At 37.0% G+C, this 25340-nt stretch overlaps 2 protein-coding genes across 6 annotated transcripts in view; one reads left to right on the top strand and one right to left on the bottom strand.

Moving 5' to 3' along the window:
- LOC138327822 (kelch-like protein 26) overlaps positions 1 to 25068 on the top strand; it is a 40156-nt gene extending 15088 nt beyond the window's left edge. For all 3 annotated transcript variants that reach the window (XM_069274220.1, XM_069274219.1, XM_069274218.1), the window contains 9 exons: positions 10751 to 10887; positions 11366 to 12422; positions 12672 to 12817; positions 13301 to 13400; positions 14757 to 14945; positions 15420 to 15548; positions 17113 to 17191; positions 21624 to 21727; positions 21875 to 25068. In XM_069274220.1, coding sequence (XP_069130321.1) covers positions 10804 to 10887; positions 11366 to 12422; positions 12672 to 12817; positions 13301 to 13400; positions 14757 to 14945; positions 15420 to 15548; positions 17113 to 17191; positions 21624 to 21711 — 1872 coding nt within the window. In that variant the 5' untranslated portion in view covers positions 10751 to 10803 and the 3' untranslated portion in view covers positions 21712 to 21727; positions 21875 to 25068. The remainder of the gene's footprint in view (positions 1 to 10750; positions 10888 to 11365; positions 12423 to 12671; positions 12818 to 13300; positions 13401 to 14756; positions 14946 to 15419; positions 15549 to 17112; positions 17192 to 21623; positions 21728 to 21874) is intronic.
- On the bottom strand, positions 563 to 8449 carry LOC138327821 (uncharacterized). Of its 3 annotated transcripts, XM_069274217.1 has the most exons (3): positions 1117 to 3040; positions 839 to 902; positions 563 to 626 (listed from the first exon to the last, which is right to left on the bottom strand). In XM_069274217.1, the coding sequence occupies exon 1, from the start codon at positions 2812 to 2814 to the stop codon at positions 1708 to 1710; it is 1107 nt and encodes a 368-aa protein (XP_069130318.1). In that variant the 5' UTR covers positions 2815 to 3040; the 3' UTR covers positions 563 to 626; positions 839 to 902; positions 1117 to 1707. The 3 variants fall into 3 exon arrangements, 2 of the variants coding, with proteins under 2 accessions (XP_069130318.1, XP_069130317.1); XR_011209107.1 differs by lacking the exon at positions 1117 to 3040 and adding an exon at positions 8330 to 8449 and having other exon boundaries at positions 565 to 902; XM_069274216.1 differs by having other exon boundaries at positions 565 to 902.
- Positions 25069 to 25340: the final 272 nt, after the last annotated feature.

Below are 25340 nucleotides of genomic sequence, written 5' to 3'. Positions count from 1 at the left end.
TTCGTTTCCAATAGGGCCTACTATATATAGATGTGACAATAGTTATTTCCCTTTGTAAAATGTGTTTGATCCTATGCAGTCTCTCAGCTGACGGGACCATAATTATTTTTGCTCATTTGGAAACTTGGTAGAGCCGTTTATATGGGAGTTTTAAGTTCCCGTAACGATTTAAGTAAAAGATTATTGACTGTCGATTAGTCCCATCAAGTACGTATGTACGTGTACATACTCTTGAGAAGGATAAGTCATCAGGGGTTTTGGATGATAACGCCACGAGCGTTTTCATGTTTGTGCACTGGCCCTAATGTTGGGCTGACAACTGATTTTCCTTTGATATATGTCAGTGCAACCTCCGACGTAATCTGCTTCAATTTCTGGATTACTCATCGCTACTTGACAGTCTGAATAATTCATTATCCTGTTTGTGGATTTTGTTCTGAGGATCACCATAACACAATTAATAGATCAGATAGTCAGATATTGTAATATTTACTGATTATTCTTTATAAGTGCATCGTTACTTAAGTTAAATTAACTTCTAATTAAAATTCCTTAGTAGCTATGGTTTCAAGGAAGACACCAATGCTGTTGTCGGGTTCACTTCATTTATTCATTAAAATAATACCCTGTAACATGAATTACATCATATTACCATTTAATATACAGTTATCTATATACATACAATTATACGGCTATACTCATATGTTCAATATTACTTTACATGTTCTAACGGATAGTTAACCAGTTCGTTATCAGAACATATATAATAGCAATTAACAACATCTATATGTATAGATGGCAACTATTACATAACTATAGCATATATAAAAATACCCACCTCTTCAGTGTGAAGAGGGTTTCACCGGACCGTCGTCCGACGAGCTCAAACCACTCGTTTTATACTGTTGAAATAATAAAACAATACAATTAATTAAAACAATACGAATACCATCGAAATCACTCTCCGTCTGAATAATTATGCCCGATATTAAAATTTATCGAAATTCCAAAAATGATAAGTTACTTTTAAATAAACGATTACCATAATCAAATATATTAAATAGATATTATTATTATATTATGATAATAATATTTAAACTACATACAGGTACTTACAATTATGTATTGGGCTAATTTCCTATGAGTCTGCAATCAGTTCATCTACTAGAGATCGATGTTGCCTCTTGGTCATCCAAACCCCAAGTGACCAATACCCCAGATAAACTACCCAACATTCACTCGACGTAGACAATAGACTAATACCATATAAGGACACAAATATGATTGACATACACATTACGTCACATTCACATAACTCATCGCTCTCACTTACACGTGCCTTTTCCGCGCGCGCGCCAACGATCTTGTCGCATTGCGTATCCGCGACCCGCGACTATCGCTACACGGACCATACGCGAACGCGCACTAAAATATAACGTATACCAAATAAAAGTAGTAAAATAACACTACTACATTCTCCCCTCCTTAGATGGAAGCTGTCCCCATCTATATGTCAAGGACAAACTATAAACAAAATAAATGAAATTACAATACGATAAAAGAATATACAACAAAAATCTTAATTTCAGCCACAAAATTCATCCCGTACTCCCCCGCTCGTAAAGAAGATGCCCTCATCTTCCGCAAGGGTTTCCAAAATAACATTACAACATGGTTACAAGTATCCAATGACAAAAGAAAAAAAAACTAAGTGCTTAAAATTTTTAGCATTGCCTGTTGAGCCGCCGAAGGCATATCCCGAAAGGACGCTGAAGATACCATGTCCACCAGAAATAAAGCCTTCATTTTCCAGTCCGGCACCGTTTCAACAGGTTGCTGTGAACATACAAACTCGCCAGAGGTCATCCAATTAGGCGGTCGTCTGTTCCTTGTCGATCTCCTTGGCACTAGAATCTCCGGTTCAGGCAAATTAACATTTCCCTGTACTGCATCAGCAGCTGCATTCTCCGGTTCAGATTCCGACGTTTCCACATCAACGAAACCAGTGCGAGGTCCAGGAATATGTACCGTGTCATTGCTCGACCGGATACTATCCTGCGTGGGTGGCCGCTGAACATCGGAATTAATATCCATGCCCACAACATCCTCATCGGAACTGTCGCTACTATCGTTCCCGGACAGTGGTTCGACGAGTTCCGCCACAGATTCCTTTCGAAGTGGTTCACGTTCCAGCCTCGACCTCCTTATACGTGGAACTGGTCGAGGTGGAAGTTCAGGAAGTGGTTCCTTATCTATTTCCACAGGTATCGCTCCAATGGGAAGTAGATGGTTCCGATGGAGGGTTTTTGATTTCCCCTTCCCGTCTTCCCTCTGTATTGTGTATACAGGAATGTCTCCATTGGGCTGACTCTTTACGATGTACACGTCAGGTTCCCATCGATCCGCTAGCTTATGTCGTCCCTCAAAGGCCAGTACTTTGACAAGAACTCGGTCTCCCGGTTCCAAAACGGCTTCCCTACTACGAAGATCGTAGTCTGCCTTCTGTCGACTCTGCGATTCCCGAGCCTTCTTACTTGCCAAGCTAAACGAATGAGACATCCTGTTCCTTAAATTCTTAATATAATCCGGTAAAGAACGTGAAGTAGGTTCCTCAACAAATCCACACAAAAGATCAACTGGTAAACGCGGTTGTCGTCCGAACATTAGATGGAATGGCGAATATCCAGTAGTCTTGTGCCTTGTGCAGTTATAAGCTAACGTTAAAGATCCTACGTAGCTTTTCCAATCCTTTTTTTGATGAGGCTCCAGTGTTCCCAACATGTCAATAAGGGTCCGATTAAATCGCTCACACATCCCATTCCCACTAGGGTGGTATGGCGTCGTCCTTGATTTGGCGATGTGTAGTGTGTCACATAAGCTCTCGATTACCTTCCCCTCAAAGTTAGCGCCTTGGTCGGAATGTAACCTCCGTGGAATTCCGTAATGCTCAATAAATCCTTGAAGCGCCTCAGCAGTCGCTTTAGCAGACTGGCTACGGGTAGGTATCGCTTTAGCGTACCGCGTGAAGTGATCAGTAATTACCAACCATCCTGGAACCCGCCTTTGGAAACTTCCAATTTCAAGAAATCCATACACACCAAGTCCATGGGCTGGGTGGTGACAATGCTTACCAACGGTGCCTTGACATCAATCTTAGACTTCCTGAAGAGACATCTTTGACATTCCTTTAGCCACTTCTCCACGTCTTTGGTCATGCCAGGCCAAAAAAATCTATCCCGCAGCAATGATAACGTTCTATCGCGTCCTGGGTGGCCCGTATCATTATGTAACGACGTCAACACTTGCTCGCGCATGGAAGCCGGCAGTACAAGTTGGTCTACTTCGCCCTCTTCATCAGACATGTGTCTATACAGCACACCACGTTTCAATTTCCAGCTATCCCAGCATCTCTTAAGGGTGGCGCTCTCTGGAATAGCGGATAACCTCTTTCGTGACGGCTTCAGGTTCTGCCTTATGACTGGCAACCATTCCCCAATGACATCATCATCTGCCTGTAACTTTCTCCATTCACGTGCTGTCATCGTGCGGAAACCATGTTCGTCTTCAACTTCAAATGTATCCAATGCCTCTGCTGACAAACTCAGACATTCTACCAAGGGTCCACTACAGGTAACTGCTCCCTTACACACTGCTTGCACAGACTCTGCCGAAATGCTACATCCCGGAAGTCGTGACAAAGCATCCGCATCGGCATTGTTCCTTCCTGGTCGATACTTTATCTCGAAGTTGTATGCTGATAAAGCGGACAGCCATCTATGCCCCGTCGCATCAAGCTTAGCTTTAGATAGGACGTAGGTCAAAGGGTTGTTGTCGGTTAAAACTGTAAATTTCTGTCCATATAAATGATCATGAAACTTCTCCGTAATAGCCCATTTCAACGCCAAGAACTCCAGTTTATGAGCTGGGTAATTCCTTTCCGATTTACCTAATCCTCGGCTGGCGTAGCAAATAGGTCTCAAATGTCCATCCTGCTCTTGATAAAGAACAGCTCCTAGTCCCTGGGTACTCGCATCCGTGTGCAGCTCAAACGGCCGGCTGTAATTAGCATAACCAAGGACAGGTGGGTTGCACAGTGCATCCTTCAGACTCTGAAATGCAGTAGCCTGTTCAGACGTCCACATCCATTTAACGGTATCCACATCGGACTTCACTCTACCCTTTTTCTTCTTATCTCTTGTTGGTGGCAATAAGTTGGTTAAAGGCCGCGCAATCTTTGCAAAATCCTTTACGAACTTTCTGTAATATCCCGCGAACCCTAAAAACTGACGTAATTCCTCAGGATTAGTTGGTGTCGGCCAATCTCGTACCTTCTCAATCTTCTTTGGGTCAGCCTCAATTCCATCAGGTGTAACAATATGTCCCACGTAGGCAACTCTGTTCATGAAAAACTGACATTTCTTAGATGCAAGTTTCAATCCGTTGTCTCGTAATCTCTGAAAAACCTTTCCTAACCTCTCCAAATGCTCATCATAGGTCCTTGAGAAGATAATTAAATCATCAAGATATATCAAACAAATGGCAAGGTGTAGGTCTCCCATACATCGTTCCATTAAGCGCTGAAACGTCGCAGGAGCATTTGTAAGTCCAAATGGCATCCTTGTAAACTCGTAAAATCCTAATGGGCCAACAGAAAACGCAGTACGCTCCTTGTGTTCATCCTCAAGCTCGATCTGATGATAACCCGATTTTAAATCCAACACGGTAAAGTAATGCGATCCAGCTAAACAATCCAGAATATCCTCCACTCGTGGTAAAGCATATGAATCCCGTATGGTTCTCTGATTCAACTGACGGAAATCTACACACATTCTCAATGATCCGTCTTTCTTTCTTACCAAAACAACGTTCGAAGACCAAGGACTGTGTGATGGCTTAATGACTCCTGCAGATAGCAATTGTTGAAGATGAGTCTTGACTTCATCGTACATAGAAGGCGGTATCCTCCTGTGACGTTGTTTAAAAGCAACTGCATCCGTCAAATCGATTCGATGTTTCACGAGACCAGTACATCCAAGATCAGTGTCCCCATGTGAGAATATATCCTCGTAGTCCTTAATGAGTTTCTTTCCAATACGCAATTCATCTTCGGTAACAGCTGAATTTGAAAAGTCTATCTTGTCCATAAACGACTGAAGTATTCCCATCTCGTCATCAGATTTAGGCAACTCTTGTACAACCACCGGCTGTATTTCACACAAAACGGCCTTAGGAGGAATTACAAATGTCCTTGTGGTTAAATTTGAAAGCTGGATATCTAGCGGTTGTGTGTTTATCACAATCGTAGGAGAATACAGTAGGCGTAACGTCTATATCCTTCGACAGTTTAGAACGTTCCGTAGGCTGTATGATAGCGCAAGTAGTCGGATAAGCACTTCGCTGATCTATGTATCCCTTTAGAGTAACCGTAGAATTGGGCTTCAAAATACAATCCATGTTTCCTGCATTCTTAACAAGACCAATGCTGTTACGATTCCTCGCTAAATCCCGGTCCCTCAACGTCATACAACGAAACGCTAAAAACCATGGCGTATCCAACCCCTTCTGTAGATACTTCGGTCCTTTCTTCCTTCGACAATCTCCTAATAATACATCCAAAACATTTGTCCCGAACAAAACTGGTACCTTCGAGTTATAATTGCTGTTAGGAACAACCAACAATAAACAGCTCTGCTCAGCTGATCCAGGTAATCCTTCAAACTTGACATTCGTCTCAATCAATCCCGAATACGGCAACTGTTGTCCATCTGCACACTCAATAGCAAGTAGTTCACCAACAGACTGTAATTCCAGATGACTCAAATGGCTTTCATAAAATCGTTGACTCACCGTAGACACCGTCGCGCCTGTATCCAGTAAAGCTCTGGTTCCAGTGCCATCTACTGTGACATCTACCTCATTAGCATTGCCAATCATCCGTGCACCAGTAGTCCTCTTCCTTCCGTCCGGACCTTGTATTCGGAAATCTATGAGCGGTCCGTCTTCATAGACTCCTTCCCTTTTACCGAACTCCGCGAGTGATCCAATATTACTCGGCATCGCGCTCTAATATGTCCCGGCTGCCTGCATCTCCAGCAGATAACATCAGGTTTCTTTCCTAATGACTCATCATCCCCATCAGACTTATCCTGAGATGGCCTAGAATGGTAAACAGATCCTTTTCCATAATTGTTTGAATTCCCTCTATTCCGGTTACGATGATCTCGGCTGTTCTTCCAAGATACCGCGCCTCCGTCAGACATCTGTTTCTCTAACCTCTGAATAGCGGCAGACAACTGGTTTACCATAGATTTCAAGTCATCCTTCTCATCCTTCGTCTCTCCTTCAACCACAGAATGAACAGTAGCTGTCGCCATCGCAGATTTACCACCATCTCTTGACCTCTCCATAGACCTGACTGCAATGCACAATTCCTCAAAGTCAGAAATAGAATCATGTTTGTGGCCGGTTATGTCTCTCAACTCCTGTCTCAATCCTGACCAGAACTTGTTGTGTAACCTCTTATTACGCTCTGCGGGTCCTATAGCAGCATCAGCCCTCAGCAACAAGTCCTCAAGCCTACAAGCCCACTCTGTCACGGTCTCTTTAGGTTGTTGATGCGCTGCATAGAAGTTCTCCAGCAAAGTCTCCTGATCATCAACAATACCATACAAGCTTCTCAATTTGGCGATCAGCTGGGCTGGCGTCGCATGAGCTCCAAGTCTCATAGCTACCTTAGCTGCAGTTCCCTTCAACGACCTCCGAATCGACTGTCCAATGATATCCTGAGACTTACCCGTATCGATGAGACATTGTACCTCATACTTCCATAAATCAAACGAAGCCTCGCCTTTCCCATCATCTCCGGAGAATATAGGTATCTTATAGAACCTCGTGTCCAAAGTAGAAGAGCTAGTACTTTGAGTATTACTTACCCCATGACCACGTAACGATGGGTCCGCAGTATCCACTCCTCCAGTATTGCTGAGAAAATCCATCATCTGACTCCTCAAAGTAAGTAAACTTTCACCCTTGGGCCTAGCACCAAGCTGAGAAAATAACTTCGTCGCCTCCGCAACAGGATCGCTATCCTCGGGTGGAGGTATCGCTTCCGCCTGAGCGAGTTTCTCTTTTGAATCCGACATAACAAAGCAAGGGTTACAACATAAACAAAATAATAAAATGCTAAAGCAAACAAACACCAGTATCATCTACGTGTCCTTACCAAACACGGAACAAGTATTCTACTCTTGTCCTCATAGATGTAAACACTTACTGAATATATCCAGCCAAGTCAGCAACATCCAAAGCAACTAAAAAAAAACATATATACACGATCGCGCGCAGTCAATATATATGCAACACGCGTACGAGACCGAAGCGTCAATCCAAAATAGCAAAAATAGCACCTAACGCACACTCATATACTCAACATAAATGCAGAAAGATTCACTCCGTACATATAACATAGAACACACCAACACTGACCCAGTAAGTTCCCACAAAAGAAAAAAAAAATATAAATTCCACTGAAAAAAAAAACAACAACAAACTATCCTACATGCTAACTCCTAAGTGTAAAAAAAAAATAAACTAGCGAAAAGCGGCAGAGAAAAAAAACAAGTACACCTATGGCACAAATGGTCCGAAAAGATTAAAATAAAAAAAAACTAAGTTTAGAAGCAAACAATCCTAACAAATGTTAAAGTAAAAAAATGCGGGCAAAAAGAAAAAAAACAAATATCAGAGACGAGTGATTTTTAGCAAAGTACACAGCGACAACCAAAATATAAATGTACCAACAAAACAAAAGTATCTAAACTTCAATGCAAAAAAAAATAATTAATTCGCTCGCAAACAAAACCAAGTAATTGTAGCAAACAAAAATCTAAATTAAATAAGTATCCAATAAACTCGTGTAACAGCAAAAAAAATAATCAATTACTCCATACTAATATACTATCGTGAAAATAAACAAGATTCTGAAAGCAAGTATTTTTTATATCTAAAAAAAAAATGTCAAAAAGTTACCGGAACTAATATGCCACAAGTACAGAATAACCGGAAGTACATAAACAGGAAGTTCACAACCGGAAATACAAATTTAGAAAATACACATCTTATGACAACGAACGAAAATAATAAAAATACTGAATCGGTAGTTGAAATCAAGTAAATATTCACAAATTTTAGAACAACGTTATCAAGAGAAAAAAAAAACTTTTGTGAAATACAGAATGTCAATTTACACTTTTTAACTGAAGATCACAGAAGAAGCACAAGATTTATAGCAAGATATATGAAAAGTCAGTGGTACACAAATGTCATTTACCGTGTACGGTCTCCTCCGGATATTCCTTCGTCCAGTTCTTATCCATTCACTTTCAGCTTAGAATTCACTATAGATACGCACATATAGGAAACGTGCCGTACACGCGCACTCGCTGGTCAAGGTCATCTGTAGGTCGTTCAAACGTAGACGCGTGTCTTTCCGATACACAAACATACACAATGGAAATCCATTCATTCATTCACCAGGTGAATCGTCGATAGGTATACACAGGTGACTTTACCTGTCGGGCCTTCAAGGTCGCCATTCTACTTGGTAGGAATCACAACGTATCCCGTCATGCGTGTCGACTGGCAGTACACAAAGGTCATCAATCCAACGATACATGGGCGCCAATGTAGTAGCTATGGTTTCAAGGAAGACACCAATGCTGTTGTCGGGTTCACTTCATTTATTCATTAAAATAATACCCTGTAACATGAATTACATCATATTACCATTTAATATACAGTTATCTATATACATACAATTATACGGCTATACTCATATGTTCAATATTACTTTACATGTTCTAACGGATAGTTAACCAGTTCGTTATCAGAACATATATAATAGCAATTAACAACATCTATATGTATAGATGGCAACTATTACATAACTATAGCATATATAAAAATACCCACCTCTTCAGTGTGAAGAGGGTTTCACCGGACCGTCGTCCGACGAGCTCAAACCACTCGTTTTATACTGTTGAAATAATAAAACAATACAATTAATTAAAACAATACGAATACCATCGAAATCACTCTCCGTCTGAATAATTATGCCCGATATTAAAATTTATCGAAATTCCAAAAATGATAAGTTACTTTTAAATAAACGATTACCATAATCAAATATATTAAATAGTGTTATGTATGACATTATGATAATAATATTTAAACTACATACAGGTACTTACAATTATGTATTGGGCTAATTTCCTATGAGTCTGCAATCAGTTCATCTACTAGAGATCGATGTTGCCTCTTGGTCATCCAAACCCCAAGTGACCAATACCCCAGATAAACTACCCAACATTCACTCGACGTAGACAATAGACCTAATACCATATAAGGACACAAATATGATTGACATACACATTACGTCACATTCACATAACTCATCGCTCTCACTTACACGTGCCTTTTCCGCGCGCGCGCCAACGATCTTGTCGCATTGCGTATCCGCGACCCGCGACTATCGCTACACGGACCATACGCGAACGCGCACTAAAATATAACGTATACCAAATAAAAGTAGTAAAATAACTTCTAATTAAAATTCCTTAGTTAATGATAATCTGAGATTTAATGCACAGAAACCTAGGTGCTACATGTATTATAAACATCGTTAATCATATCTTTCTGACACCAAGTTTAAATAACAAAGAGGATGTAGAAGGATTGAAAAGAACATGCAAAGTAACATTTATTTAATTATAATTGCTTGAATCAAGGTATGGCATATTACAATGATGAGTAAAATTTATAAACAGATTTTTACATGTAGTATACATATTGAATATGATTATCTCCCTTTTCGGGTGCAAAGGGTTCTAACTACTGTATCTGACCTGCTAAATATTGTGTTTGGAATAGATTTACCCATATATCCTAAACACAATCTTAAGTGGGTCAAATAGAACCCTTTGGTATATCTCCCCTTCAATGTATATCCTTTTAACCTTAATAGGCCATACAAAAAATATTTGTGTTTCCGGTAACCCAACGACTCTATGAAATCAATGCCAACTTTTTATCAGTGTTGCCCTCAAGTAAACAAATAAGAACCTTATATTTTTGTTGGCTTTACACAAAATCCGGAATTTTGGTACAAATTTTGTAATTTAAGACACCAATAATCCCCAGGGAAGTGATTCCATGGTTTATATGTAAGGTTGATTAAAGACTATTTCAGTTTTTCACTGCAAGATAACTGGGATGAAGAGAAAAAATATTTCAACAGAAAAAAAAAATCACTATCTACTGACCCTTCATTTTAAAGGGTATTACTATTATTACAATTAATTTTTTATTTGGCCTTATTGAGATACATGTACATATACACTTTTACAGTTGATCATGAGATGACCTTTTTATGATTGTTCACAGAGTTTGTCTTTGATCTTGTCATAATGCCTGACAATGACAACATTGAAATATTCAATAATGTCATTTAAGTGTTAATTAATTCAGAACAAGTGTTTTAAAACTCATTGCATTTCCAATTATTTTGAATTCCTCCAACATAATTAAAAAACAGTTATGTTAATTGGTAGTAATGGACTGAAATGAAGAGAAGTGACTTCAGTAGATCAGAATGCTTATTAAATGGCATTTATTAACAAACAAAAGCTTCTAAACAGGTACACATTCTACTACAACATTTTTGTTTTATAATCAGTTTTGATTTTAATTTCAGATGACTACTCCAACCTCGCCATAGAGGAATGTTCCTCACCGGAGTTTGGCGACATGTTGATGGAGAACATGTATAATTCGTACATGACTGGTCATCTGTGTGACTTTACTGTCAAGGTCGAAGGAAGTACATACGAGGTATCGTTACAAAGTTATAACAACTTTAATGAGTGCAGTTGTCCATCTCTGTGGAGCACCTTGGGATCAATCTAATTTTAAAACCTTAGACTTATAATTCCAGCATGTTGCCTATTAAATCTCCAATGTGGTTGATTACTAGAACATCCCGAGAATTACAAGTCTAATTTTAATCAGATTGATCTTGGGACGAACTTCAAGAGACCTTAAAATAAAGATAGGCTTGGCTGCGATTACTACAGCACAAACAAGATAGATTTGACATTCTTGTATTTAATCTGTTTATTGAATAGCAAGATATTATGAGATAAAGATTTTTGTTGAAAGCAGAAATAATAAAAACAAAGTGCAATATAACATGAGATATTCATAATATAAATTAATTTTTCAATACATGATCAATAAGAATACAGATGATTCTGCTCATTTAAATAGGCAATGCATAATATATTTGATTACCCGGTATTTTTATTTTCAGATCCATAAGATAGTCCTGGCCAGTTGTAGTGATTACTTCAAAGCAGTGTTTTCCCATGACATGCTGGAGAGTCGCCAGGAATATGTGGAGCTAAAGGGACTGACAAAGAAAGGAGTACAGCCCCTGATCAAGTATGCCTACTCCGGCTCAGTGATACTCACACTGGATAACATCCAGGATGTGATATGTGCTGCCACATTTCTACAGATGAATTCAGCAGTGGAACTTTGTATAGAATATCTAAAAAAGAAGATGACATTTGACAATGCCGAAGAGCTTCTCGGTATAGGAGAAATTCTTTCTATACCTACATTAAAAGTTTATTATAGACAATATATATTAGACAATTTCATTCAGTTTTCAGAAACTGATTCTTTCTTGCGGTTGGATGCGGAAACACTCACTGACTATCTCCTAGATGACCAACTCCGTACGACCACAGAGCTACAGCTGTTAAAAGCTGCTCTACGATGGTACGAACACGACCCTAAAGCTCGGGAGAGTAAAGCATTTGATGTTTTTGACAAAATTCGTTATGTGATAGATGGTTGGCCTGCCATAGAATATGCAATGAAGAATGAGCCATTCAGGTCAAACAAAAAATGTAGGGATATTCTGAAATTCTGTACTGAGTATATGGTGAATGCTACCAAGAGATATACATATTATGACCACAGAACTAGAGTAAGGTTTGAAACAAAAACTTTGGTGCAGTTTGGTGGAGTGACTACGTTTGATCTGTACGAAGATAACGAAATGCCCGATGATTACGGTGATCGGTGTGGCTGGGAGAGAAACCATTTCTACCACAAAGACTTAAGACATTGGTTTCCTCTGGGGTGTGTACGTGTGATGGAAGCCATGTCACATCTAACATGTACTGAGGTGAACGACAGCAGCATCCTGTGTGGGGGGTATGTGTACGACATGGACGAAGATTTGGCCTCCCGAAGTGCCACACGGACTGTTCGTATGTTTACTCCTAGCCACCTTAGTGTCTGGGACATGGAAAACATGAAGCATGAAAGAGCACAGCATGCGGCAGCCTATCTACCAGGTATGTCTAATTGACTTCAGAAAATGTCAAATTATGTTTCCTTAAAATCTGAAGGTAGAATGATGTAGATATCTTTCTCCTGTCCTGTTTATTCATGAGTACATGTTTTATATTGTTCTTTCAACAAAACATGACAAAGTGAATGTGACTGACATGTTCCCACTGATCAACATATCATTGTCGATATCAAGGGTAAAGGAACATCTTATCAAAATCATGTACATTGTTTTATGTAAATTTCCATTCAAGGAAACATCTATGTGATCGGGGGTAAGGATAACAAACAGCCGCTGGCCTCTGTGGAGAAACACGACTGTGACGAAGGAGTGTGGTACTACGTCAAACCTCTCCCCAAACCGCTGTACGATCACGCCGCAGCTGCTGCTGATGGGAAGGTAAAGGATGCACCTCATAATGAGGCTACACTTATAAGCTGAATATTTCTTTATATATATAAAATATATTGGGTCTGGTGACTTGGCAGGAATTAATACAGTTTTGTTTGTGTTTACAGATCGATGTGACAGGAGGTGTAGAGATTACACCAGTTTTGTTTGTGTTTATAGATCTATGTGACAGGAGGTGTAGAGATTACACCAGTTTTGTTTGTGTTTATAGATCTATGTGACGGGAGGTGTAGAGATTTCACCAGTTTTGTTTGTGTTTACAGATCTATGTGACAGGAGGTGTAGAGATTACACCAGTTTTGTTTATGTTTACAGATCTATGTGACAGGAGGTGTAGAGATTACACCAGTTTTGTTTATGTTTACAGATCTATGTGACAGGAGGTGTAGAGATTACACCAGTTTTGTTTGTGTTTACAGATCTATGTGACGGGAGGTGTAGAGATTACACCAGTTTTGTTTGTGTTTACAGATCTATGTGACGGGAGGTGTAGAGATTACACCTACCAACAAGATGTGGTGTTTTGATCCTTCACTCAACAAGTGGCACAAAAAGGCTTCCTTACTACAAGGTAAGATCACAGGGGCTTGGCATGTTCTGATGTCTTATTGACCTTTACAAGGACCACTGATATTTACCTATGACCTATTGACCTTTACAAGGACCATTGATATGTTCCTTAGACCTATTGACCTTTACAAGGACCACTGATATGTTCCTTAGACCTATTGACCTTTACAAGGACCACTGATATGTTCCTTAGACCTATTGACCTTTACAAGGACCACTGATATGTTCCTTAGACCTATTGACCTTTACAAGGACCACTGATATGTTCCTTAGACCTATTGACCTTTACAAGGACCACTGATATGTTCCTTAGACCTATTGACCTTTACAAGGACCACTGATATGTTCCTTAGACCTATTGACCTTTACAAGGACCACTGATATGTTCCTTAGACTTATTGACCTTTACAAGGACCACTGATATGTTCCTTAGACCTATTGACCTTTACAAGGACCACTGATATGTTCCTTAGACCTATTGACCTTTACAAGGACCACTGATATGTTCCTTAGACCTATTGACCTTTACAAGGACCACTGATATGTTCCTTAGACCTATTGACCTTTACAAGGACCACTGATATGTTCCTTAGACCTATTGACCTTTACAAGGACCACTGATATGTTCCTTAGACCTATTGACCTTTACAAGGACCACTGATATGTTCCTTAGACCTATTGACCTTTACAAGGACCACTGATATGTTCCTTAGACTTATTGACCTTTACAAGGACCACTGATATGTTCCTTAGACCTATTGACCTTTACAAGGACCATTGATATGTTCCTTAGACCTATTGACCTTTACAAGGACCATTGATATGTTTCTTAGACCTATTGACCTTTACAAGGACCATTGATATTTACCTACGACCTATTGACCTTTACAAGGACCATTGGCATGTTTCTACGACCTATTGACCTTTACAAGGACCATTGCCTTGTTCTACAACATATTGACCTTTATTACACTGGAGGTTGAAATGACCCTATCACCTTACCAGGTATGACCTTTGAGGTATTGTACAATATAATCTTGAACTATTGTTTCCTCATTGTCCATCATTATGTACATGCATGATGTCTCATGTTCAAGGTTCAAGAAAGTGAAATCAAGGTCACTTGTTTTCATGATAAAAGTTTTTAACATACTGGTAGCTCATAGCTTCATTTTCATGACGAAGGAAGAAAGCATTTAAAAAAACCTAAAGTCAAGGTCTTTGTAACTATTTTTAGCAACCCCAGTTAATTAATAGGTAATACAGAGTGGATGTTATTACTAGGGAACATTCTGAATTCTGTACTCCATGAATGTGGATATGAACATTTACTTACTTTGGTGTTTATGTATTTCAGCCCGTGCAGGACATGGTATGGTGAGTCTGAACGGTACCCTGTATGTGTTTGGGGGCTACAAAGAGGTGTCGTTTGAGAACCCTGACAGTGATTCATGCCTCGACTCTGTAGAGTCTTACAGCCTAAAAACCAGGCAGTGGACCTACCTCACTTCCATGCTTGTTGGTGCATATGATGTCAGCGTTGTAGGTACGTCTCTTCTAATACCCTACTAGGAGCAGGGGTATACTATCAGCTTGTGCTATATCCATTGGTCCTTCCCTCTAACTTCTCTTTTGATATACCACATACTATCATTATAGTATCATACCTATTTAACTTCAGCTTATATAATAGGAAATTATTAATTTGTTGTAACATATGTAGGTCCTGATTAAACATAACAGTATACATTCAAGTATACCTATTTGGATTTCTGACAAAACTTATAATTGTCCCAGTAAATCCAAATGAAAAGTTTCAGTTTATATGCTTAAAATTTGTACATCACATACAAAATACATTACCGTATATGACTTAAAGAGATTCACTAGTAATCAATGTTTGGGCTTTTCCTATTTACACATCTGTTGGTATTCTGTAAGAATAGTGTTAATGTAAACACAAACATGAAACTGTATCAATTATGGATATCAGTTATTACTTTATGAATTGTTCACATAGTGTTGAATGAGATGATCCTTGTGGCGGGAGGCGAGACCGTGGCTGGCAACCTGTTACACAACATACAACAGTATGACCCTGAGAACAACTACTGGTCTCACTATGGCAGATTAGAGAGGCAACTCAAAGGTAGATAATCTATCACTGATCTATAACACAGACAAAACTTCTTAATTTAAATTCAGTTTTACCTTAAAAGAGCAGAAAAAAGTCCATTCACACTGAAAAATTATACTTGGAATTTACATGAAATTGACCTGTAGTTTTATTCTAATGACAGGTTTTCATTTGAATTCCATTGTTTTGTTTAATTTGGATAATATCATGAAACAAAAAATAAAACTTCATGATAAAATACATTAAACTACACCTCTAGAAGTGGAGTTATATGATTTTGGAAAGGTTCTCTGAGGCTGGATTTACAGTCAACTGCGTTCAAGGGTCCAGATTAGACTCCTCCCTCAAGTGTTGTAACATTCTGTTACGACAGCCAATGAAAACCTTTGGAAGTTGCCCTGATCGGCTAGACTCAATGTGGTGTAGCGCAAACAATGTTGACTTCAAAGAAATCTACTGATTTGACTTGGTCACACCTTTGTACGAAAGATTTGTTAGCATACACATGGCGATAAAAAGGTTTCAAACATGTTCTTGAAATCAATCAGTACCATATAACCATCAGAAGACAATACCACCATATCTTGATAGCCTCGTAAAACGTTCCCTGTAACATACACGGTTGTAGCTGTATATATAAGGCCAAAAAATATGAATGTTTAGATATATGGCTCCTATTTATCAATAAAATGATTACATTAAAAACATTACATGTAGTGTCTTTCACACTTGGCTCTTTAATTAACAATGAATAATTGGAGATTTGACGAAAAAAGAAGATATAAACAACTCAGATTGGTCTAAAGTAAAGCTATTAATAGGAGTATTCTTTTAGGTACAGAAAAAAATAGGGTCAGGGCTAAAAAAAATTAGGGTCGGTTGGTTAACCTAACCAGACATATTTTGTGGCCTAATTTAGATGTTACATCCGGAAGCAGACATCCCACCTCTAATTGTTAGTTGTATGAATAGTAATAGTAATTTTTAAAAGGATGCTTGTTAATATGTAGATTTCTATTCAAACCTATGATAAGTTGTGCTAAAAAAACACTATTGTAGTTCAAGAAAGCATAATTTGAGGTTTGGAATATACATGTACATGTATAAAGTAACGACTCTCTAGCTCATGTGATTTCAAATAAAATAGTATTGTAAAGTTGAGATATCAAATTCCAAATTTCCACTCATTTCAACCTGTGGCTATGGCTATGTACTTGTAGGTCATGACTATATACATGCATGTAATGCTGTTTTTATTTTACGATTTTGTTTGCCAAATTGTTGCGGTATTAATGATTGAAATTACGAAAGTTTTTGAATGTATAACAGGTAAACTCCGCCATCAGTTAGATTATCGCTGTTACTAAACTCCGCCCACAGTTTGACTGACGTTTTTCGAGCTGATAAACGCGCATACAACTGGTTGAAACTATTCACGTGATTTGTGGTTTGAACGATCTGAAAGTCAAATCTGGACGCTTGAACGCATTTCACTGTATGAAGATAATATCGTTGTAAATGTATCTAGTTTGTATAGAGATGCCAAAAGTAATGTACATGTGAATTACTTTATCAGGAGTGGGCCTTTGTGCTGTGACTGTCAAATATGCTAAGAAGGGACCAGGGGACGATTATGTGAAGGCTTTCACCGAGACGTAAGTCCAATAATATGTTCTTTATTCTCTTTGATATTTTGCACAGGTAGGATGCTTCCCTAGCTAACAAAGGTGAAACATGATTTTTATAGGCGTTTCATTGTCAGGACTGGTACTGTATATCTCATTAAACTTTCACATTAACTCCCCTGAAGGGCCATGGTGGCCGGGTGGTTAAGATGTCGAGACATAATACCACAAGCCCTCTACCTTGCGAGTTCAAATTGGGGAATGCCATATGGGGGGGCAGATGCCAGGTTCTGACCTGTGGTTGATTGATTGTCTCGAGGTAATATGGCTTTTCCTCAGCCATAACCCTGGCACGTCCTTGTATTACCTTGACTGTTAACAGGACATCAAACAAATGAAACCAAATAGCTCACAATGTTTTCATACACTTCCTTTAAGTGAATAGTCAGGCAAAGGAAGGCTAAAGTCGGTAAATATGTTGTTGATATATCCAGTATAATTTCTTATGAAATAGGAAAATAAAACTCCCTGTCAAAATCGCTCTGAATGCGAAGAAATTAATTTATATTACAGGAATCCTAAAATGTACTTCCGGCTGGCTATGTCCATGTTGACATTCACACGCAGCATTGCTTTCAGAATTTATTTTTAGAATTATGCTAAATTTACACAGGGCTTTTCCATAATTTTAATGGTAAAAACTGGACAATGTAAAAGAACTTGACGGTCATTTTGATAAATAAGGACTTTTGGAAGTCCAATGAATGCATTTAGACTGGTTTCATTGTCTGACTATTCACTTTCAGTATTATCTCAGTATATCTGTGTATTGTTGTAAAAATTGGGGTCCTGGAACTATTGTAGATTTCATAAAAAACAAAAATGACAGAGATATATAAATGAACAATTCCTACTGAGTGTCTGTCTATATGTATATATAAATGAACAATTCCTACTGAGTGTCTGTCTATGTGTATATATAAATGAGCAATTCCTACTGAGTGTCTGTCTATGTGTATATATAAATGAACAATTCCTACTGAGTGTCTGTCTATGTGTATATATAAATGAACAATTCCTACTGAGTGTCTGTCTATGTGTATATATAAATGAACAATTCCTACTGAGTGTCTGTCTATGTGTATATATAAATGAAAAATTCCTACCGAGTGTCTGTCTTTGTGTATATATAAATGAACAATTCCTACCGAATGTCTGTCTATGTGTATATATAAATGAACAATTCCTACCGAGTGTCTGTCTATGTGTATATATATAAATGAACAATTCCTACTGAGTGTCTGTCTATGTGTATATATAAATGAGCAATTCCTACTGAGTGTCTGTCTATGTGTATATATAAATGAACAATTCCTATCGAGTGTCTGTCTATGTGTATATATAAATGAACAATTCCTGCTGAGTATCTGTCTATGTGTATAAATAAATGAACAATTCCTACTGAGTGTCTGTCTATGTGTATACATAAATGAACAATTCCTACTGAGTGTCTGTCTATATGTAAATATAAATGATAACTGAACAATTCCTACGGAGTGTCTGTCTATGTGTATACATAAATGAACAATTCCTACTGAGTGTCTGTCTATATGTAAATATAAATGATAACTGAACAATTCCTACTGAGTGTCTGTCTATGTGTATATATAAATGAACAATCTCTACCGAGTGTCTGTCTATGTGTATATATAAATGAACAATTCCTACTGAGTGTCTGTCTATGTGTATATATAAATGAACAATTCCTACTGAGTGTCTGTCTATGTGTATATATAAATGAACAATTCCTACTGAGTGTCTGTCTATGTGTATACATAAATGAACAATTCCTGCTGAATGTCTGTCTATGTGTATATATAAATGAGCAATTCCTACTGAGTGTCTGTCTATGTGTATATATAAATGAACAATTCCTACTGAGTGTCTGTCTATGTGTATATATAAATGAACAATTCCTGCTGAATGTCTGTCTATGTGTATATATAAATGAACAATTCCTACTGAGTGTCTGTCTATGTGTATATATAAATGAACAATTCCTACTGAGTGTCTGTCTATGTGTATATATAAATGAACAATTCCTACCGAGTGTCTGTCTATGTGTATATATAAATGAACAATTCCTACCGAGTGTCTGTCTATGTGTATATATAAATGAACAATTCCTACCGAGTGTCTGTCTATGTGTATATATAAATGAACAATTCCTACTGAGTGTCTGTCTATGTGTATATATAAATGAACAATTCCTACTGAGTGTCTGTCTATGTGTATATATAAATGAACGATTCCTACTGAGTGTCTGTCTATGTGTGTATATATAAATGAACAATTCCTACTGAGTGTCTGTCTATGTGTATACATAAATGAACAATTCCTACTGAGTGTCTGTCTATGTGTATACATAAATGAACAATTCCTACTGAGTGTCTGTCTATGTGTATATATAAATGAACAATTCCTACTGAGTGTCTGTCTATGTGTATACATAAATGAACAATTCCTACTGAGTGTCTGTCTATGTGTATATATAAATGAACAATTCCTACTGAGTGTCTGTCTATGTGTATATATAAATGAACAATTCCTGCTGAGTGTCTGTCTATGTGTATACATAAATGAACAATTCCTACTGAGTGTCTGTCTATGTGTATACATAAATGAACAATTCCTGCTGAATGTCTGTCTATGTGTATACATAAATGAACAATTCCTGCTGAATGTCTGTCTATGTGTATATATAAATGAGCAATTCCTACTGAGTGTCTGTCTATGTGTATATATAAATGAACAATTCCTGCTGAACGTCTGTCTATGTGTATATATAAATGAACAATTCCTACTGAGTGTCTGTCTATGTGTATATATAAATGAACAATTCCTACTGAGTGTCTGTCTATGTGTATACATAAATGAACAATTCCTGCTGAATGTCTGTCTATGTGTATATATAAATGAACAATTCCTACTGAGTGTCTGTCTATGTGTATATATAAATGAACAATTCCTACTGAGTGTCTGTCTATGTGTATATATAAATGAACAATTCCTACCGAATGTCTGTCTATGTGTATATATAAATGAACAATTCCTACTGAGTGTCTGTCTATATGTGTATATAAATGATAACTGAACAATTCCTACTGAGTGTCTGTCTATGTGTATATATAAATGAACAATTCCTACTGAGTGTCTGTCTATGTGTATATATAAATGAACAATTCCTGCTGAATGTCTGTCTATGTGTATACATAAATGAAAAATTCCTGCTGAATGTCTGTCTATGTGTATATATAAATGAGCAATTCCTACTGAGTGTCTGTCTATGTGTATATATAAATGAACAATTCCTATCGAGTGTCTGTCTATGTGTATATATAAATGAACAATTCCTGCTGAGTATCTGTCTATGTGTATAAATAAATGAACAATTCCTACTGAGTGTCTGTCTATGTGTATACATAAATGAACAATTCCTACTGAGTGTCTGTCTATATGTAAATATAAATGATAACTGAACAATTCCTACGGAGTGTCTGTCTATGTGTATACATAAATGAACAATTCCTACTGAGTGTCTGTCTATATGTAAATATAAATGATAACTGAACAATTCCTACTGAGTGTCTGTCTATGTGTATATATAAATGAACAATCTCTACCGAGTGTCTATCTATGTGTATATATAAGTAAACGATTCCTACTGAGTGTCTGTCTATGTGTATACATAAATGAACAATTCCTGCTGAGTGTCTGTCTATGTGTATATATAAATGAACAATTCCTACTGAGTGTCTGTCTATGTGTATATATAAATGAACAATTCCTACTGAGTGTCTGTCTATGTGTATATATAAATGAACAATCTCTACCGAGTGTCTGTCTATGTGTATATATAAATGAACAATCTCTACCGAGTGTCTGTCTATGTGTATATATATAAATGAACAATTCCTACTGAGTGTCTGTCTATGTGTATATATAAATGAACAATTCCTACTGAGTGTCTGTCTATGTGTATATATAAATGAACAATTCCTACTGAGTGTCTGTCTATGTGTATATATAAATGAACAATTCCTACTGAGTGTCTGTCTATGTGTATATATAAATGAGCAATTCCTACTGAGTGTCTGTCTATGTGTATATATAAATGAGCAATTCCTACTGAGTGTCTGTCTATGTGTATATATAAATGAACAATTCCTACTGAGTGTCTGTCTATGTGTATATATAAATGAACAATTCCTACTGAGTGTCTGTCTATGTGTATATATAAATGAACAATTCCTACTGAGTGTCTGTCTATATGTATATATAAATGAACAATTCCTACTGAGTGTCTGTCTGTGTTTATATAAATGAACAATTCCTACTCAGTGTCTGTCTGTGTTTATATAAATGAACAATTCCTACTGAGTGTCTATCTATGTGGTTACAGGGAAGCAGCCTCCAATGTATGTATGGTGGATGCTGGCCATACAGAAGACTCAGATGATACTGATGACTCAGAATTCTTCCTTCTATGATCAACGCTACTAATAGGTAAGGTTGGATTAATACAGCTATACTCAGCACGACAGTATGAAGTCAAATAAGAATAAGAGCTTAACTTTGTGAATTGTTTGATGTTGACTTTTAATTTCTTATCTAGCTTTAACACCCAGACTATGATATTGAATGTTTCTTTAGTTACAGACGTCCAATCTGCCTTAGGCTCACATCTCCAATGAACCTCAACTGACTAATGGACAAGAAGTCAGAGTTTTACAGCATTTTGAAGGTTCTGAATCTAAATAAAATGAAACTCTGGTGTCGAGGCTACAGAATGACTTAATCAGAAGTCGGTGTGAAAAAACAGAACATTAATCAGGGTTAGATATGTGTTTGAATCAACACGACGGGGGATTTTCATACACTATGTTTGAGTGAGACACACAATGCTGAACATCCAAGTTCATTGTCATTGACTTGGCAGTAGATTTGTATTGAGTGTATGTATTGTTATAGAGAAAACACCAAGGTGACTGTAATCAGTTAATTAGTTGATCTGGTGATAGTTGATCTGGTGATAGTTGTAACTTTCAGGAAAACTTTAATTGAGAATTAACCTGTAACAATATTTAGTATGCTGTGAACTGATATCGCAATATTTAAGATAAAAAGGTGAGACATAATTCTAACAAGAATTTTTGACAGAAGTTATAGTAAGGGGAGACAACCCAAACAACATTTTAGAAATGCCAAGCTGATACAAAGTTCTCAGATCTCTGATGATATTGTGGTTGACCAGTAAACCTGTTGCCACCCTACAAATTGTTGTTTATCAGATAATATCATGTTAACTACCAGTATGATTTGTCAATATCACTCAAGATATCTACATCCATGTATGTTGCACCAGATATTGTAAATTAATGTTACATCCCTACAGAAATACAGACATATGTATTGAAATATTTCTTCTGTAATTCTAAAATTTAATACATTATTCCATGATCATTTCCGTAAAGCAGTCTGTGCTTTAATTGTCAGTGTTGTTCTATGGTAAAGATCAGGAGTCCTGTATGTAGTGGAAACATATGTAATTTGACGTTATTGGATGCTCTGGATTATTTTCTGATTAAACGGAGTATGTTTCATCGAGATAACTCTATAATGTGATTGTATGAGGTTCTCTGCTATTTTACTCCCCCAGGGAAGAGGGGGAGGGTATATGTCATCGAGATTGCACTATAAAGAGGCCAAACGTTTCCAGTATAAGGAGGTGATGAAATTGAATAATTGTACCCTCATATGAAAAAATAAACTGGGTAATCATCATACGTATACATTTGTACATGTACAATACATACATGGCAAGCCGTCCTTGAATGACCTTAGCTGTTAAAAAAATTTTAAGGCAAAAACATCAAACAAAATTTAATGAAGCGAATACCAGTACTTTTACTCCAATTTTTTAATGAAATGATGTGAAGTATGGGTTTTAATAATCATCATTTAACAATGAGGATGTAGATATGGAAGTTGTATGTATGGTTATTAGCAAATGTTGTGGAGTGTTTGTAATGTATGTAACCCCACACATCAGGTTTTACTACAACAATCATTCTTACTAACATACCTCACTATCATCTGATTTTATAGGGTACTGCATTTGACCAAATAGACACCCAGGCACCAAAATAAGGATAATTTGAATGAAGGGTCGTTACGATTGGAGCATTTTGGTTTGGGGTTTTTTTGGGGGGGGGGGGGGGGGGGGGTGTGTGTGTCATGGACATCATACAAATTGGCAATGCATTTGGCTCTTTTGTATTTTAAAGAAATATACATAACTGCATTTTATTTCTCTTCAACATGATATGTAGATATTTTTTAATAAAAGAACAAAACCCATAAATTTATAACAATTATGGTACTACATGTTTATTTCATTGAATCCCTATAATTGTCTCCTCCTGTAACAAAATATTCACAGATAGAAAGAAGGATGTTTACTTACATGGGCGTTTATTAGGTCGAATACAATATCTTACCTGTTTGTGTTCAAATCATGTCTACTATGTACATATCATTACATCAATGTTGTACTTGCTGCACATTGTGACACCCACAGGCCTTATATTGTCCAAATGTCTATGGAAGTGTTAAAAGGACAATTTAGTCAAAGAGTGCATTAAAATTTTGATTGATGGAGAAAATAGAAGGACAATTTAGTCAAAGAGTGCATTAAAATTTTGATTGATGGAGAAAATAGACCTGTTCCGCTGAAAGTTTGAGTATTTTTAGATCTGTAATAGAACCCAAATGCTGGTTGTTGGAGTAAACTACTCAAATTAGTATCTGTTTACCTTTTTAAATGCATTATCCTTCTCTAAAATGTAATACCTTAAAAACAAGCAATTAGGAACTCCCAGATGGTCGAGTGATACGGCTCAGGTATGGGTATAGTGTACACATTAGACCTTATAGCTACACGAATGGAATTTCAACAGTGTACAAAACTAACAATAACATGGAATTTGTCAATAGTTTTGCCTTATTTTGCATAAGGAATGAATGTAATTTTATTTGCTTCATGGTTATGTATGAAAATATGCTTTACTTAATTGTCGCTTTACTCAATTTAAGAATCATACATTAAAGCATTATACACACTAAATTAATTCATGGAATAGGAATTAAATATGATATACAGTTAAACTTTTAGATTTATTTGAAAGGTATTTTGGTATGTAGATTTTTTAATTTTATGATTTCGTAGTGATTTCATTGGTATTTTAGATGACATTTACTTGCACCACCAATAAGGAGTTACCTGCCCTTTTGATAATAATAATTCACTAACTCTCATCAGAAAAAAATGATTAGCTGAAACTGTGCCTAAGGGTAGTTAACTCATAAACAACTGAAAACCACAGATTGTGCAGTTGTAAATAGTGATAGACTAGCGACCATGATGAAAATCTGTTTCATTTCTTTGTCTAATCTGAACCTTATTTTGGTCTGTCATTATTTCAAATGTTTTATACAGCATCTGCGTACCAGTCAGGCACTGAAAGACACAGGGGTTTGGACCATTTTTACTGTAGTATACATGTACAAGGAATACAAGAAATATATAAAATTTTGAATGTAGGTTTTGAATGTGTGCAAAGGCCCTGTGTCGTTTGCTGGAGAGAAAAAAATACATTTCAATGTGTACATGAATTATTTTTAGTAACATTTATCTTGTTGATTTCTAGATTTTGTGTGTATGGTGTAGCTGCACAGTTTACCATGTTACTTACATGTACCCTGACTTGTGATTGTAGTCAGCATTTAACTCTATATATACGAATATGGAATTTTAAATAAATTACAATGTATATGCTTTCCATTTATGTCTTTATTATTTTTTCTCTCGTTCATCTGGGTTAAAGATTGAAATGACTTTATATACTGGTTCTTTGTTTGCACTCTGTCATCAGGCCTGAAGTCATGATCTATCAGAGTTACTTCCCCTTGTTCATTTCATCAGTTATTCATTACTGACAGTGAAGAGAAGGGAATGAATAACTCTGATTGCAATTGGTCAGAATGTGAAGAGTGAACTGATGTCATGGTGCCATAGACTGAGGAATATTGACTACTGCCACAACTTTCCTGGCCATGA

Source organism: Argopecten irradians, chromosome 7 (assembly GCF_041381155.1).
Source record: "Argopecten irradians isolate NY chromosome 7, Ai_NY, whole genome shotgun sequence".
In the NCBI taxonomy this organism is placed as follows: Eukaryota; Metazoa; Mollusca; class Bivalvia; order Pectinida; family Pectinidae; genus Argopecten; species Argopecten irradians.
This window is presented reverse-complemented; position numbering and strand designations above follow the sequence as displayed.

What these genes read in the sequence shown, in the direction of transcription:
- LOC138327821 (XM_069274217.1), bottom strand. Translation starts at nt 2,814, where the DNA reads ATGTGTGAGCGATTTAATCGGACCCTTATTGACATGTTGGGAACACTG.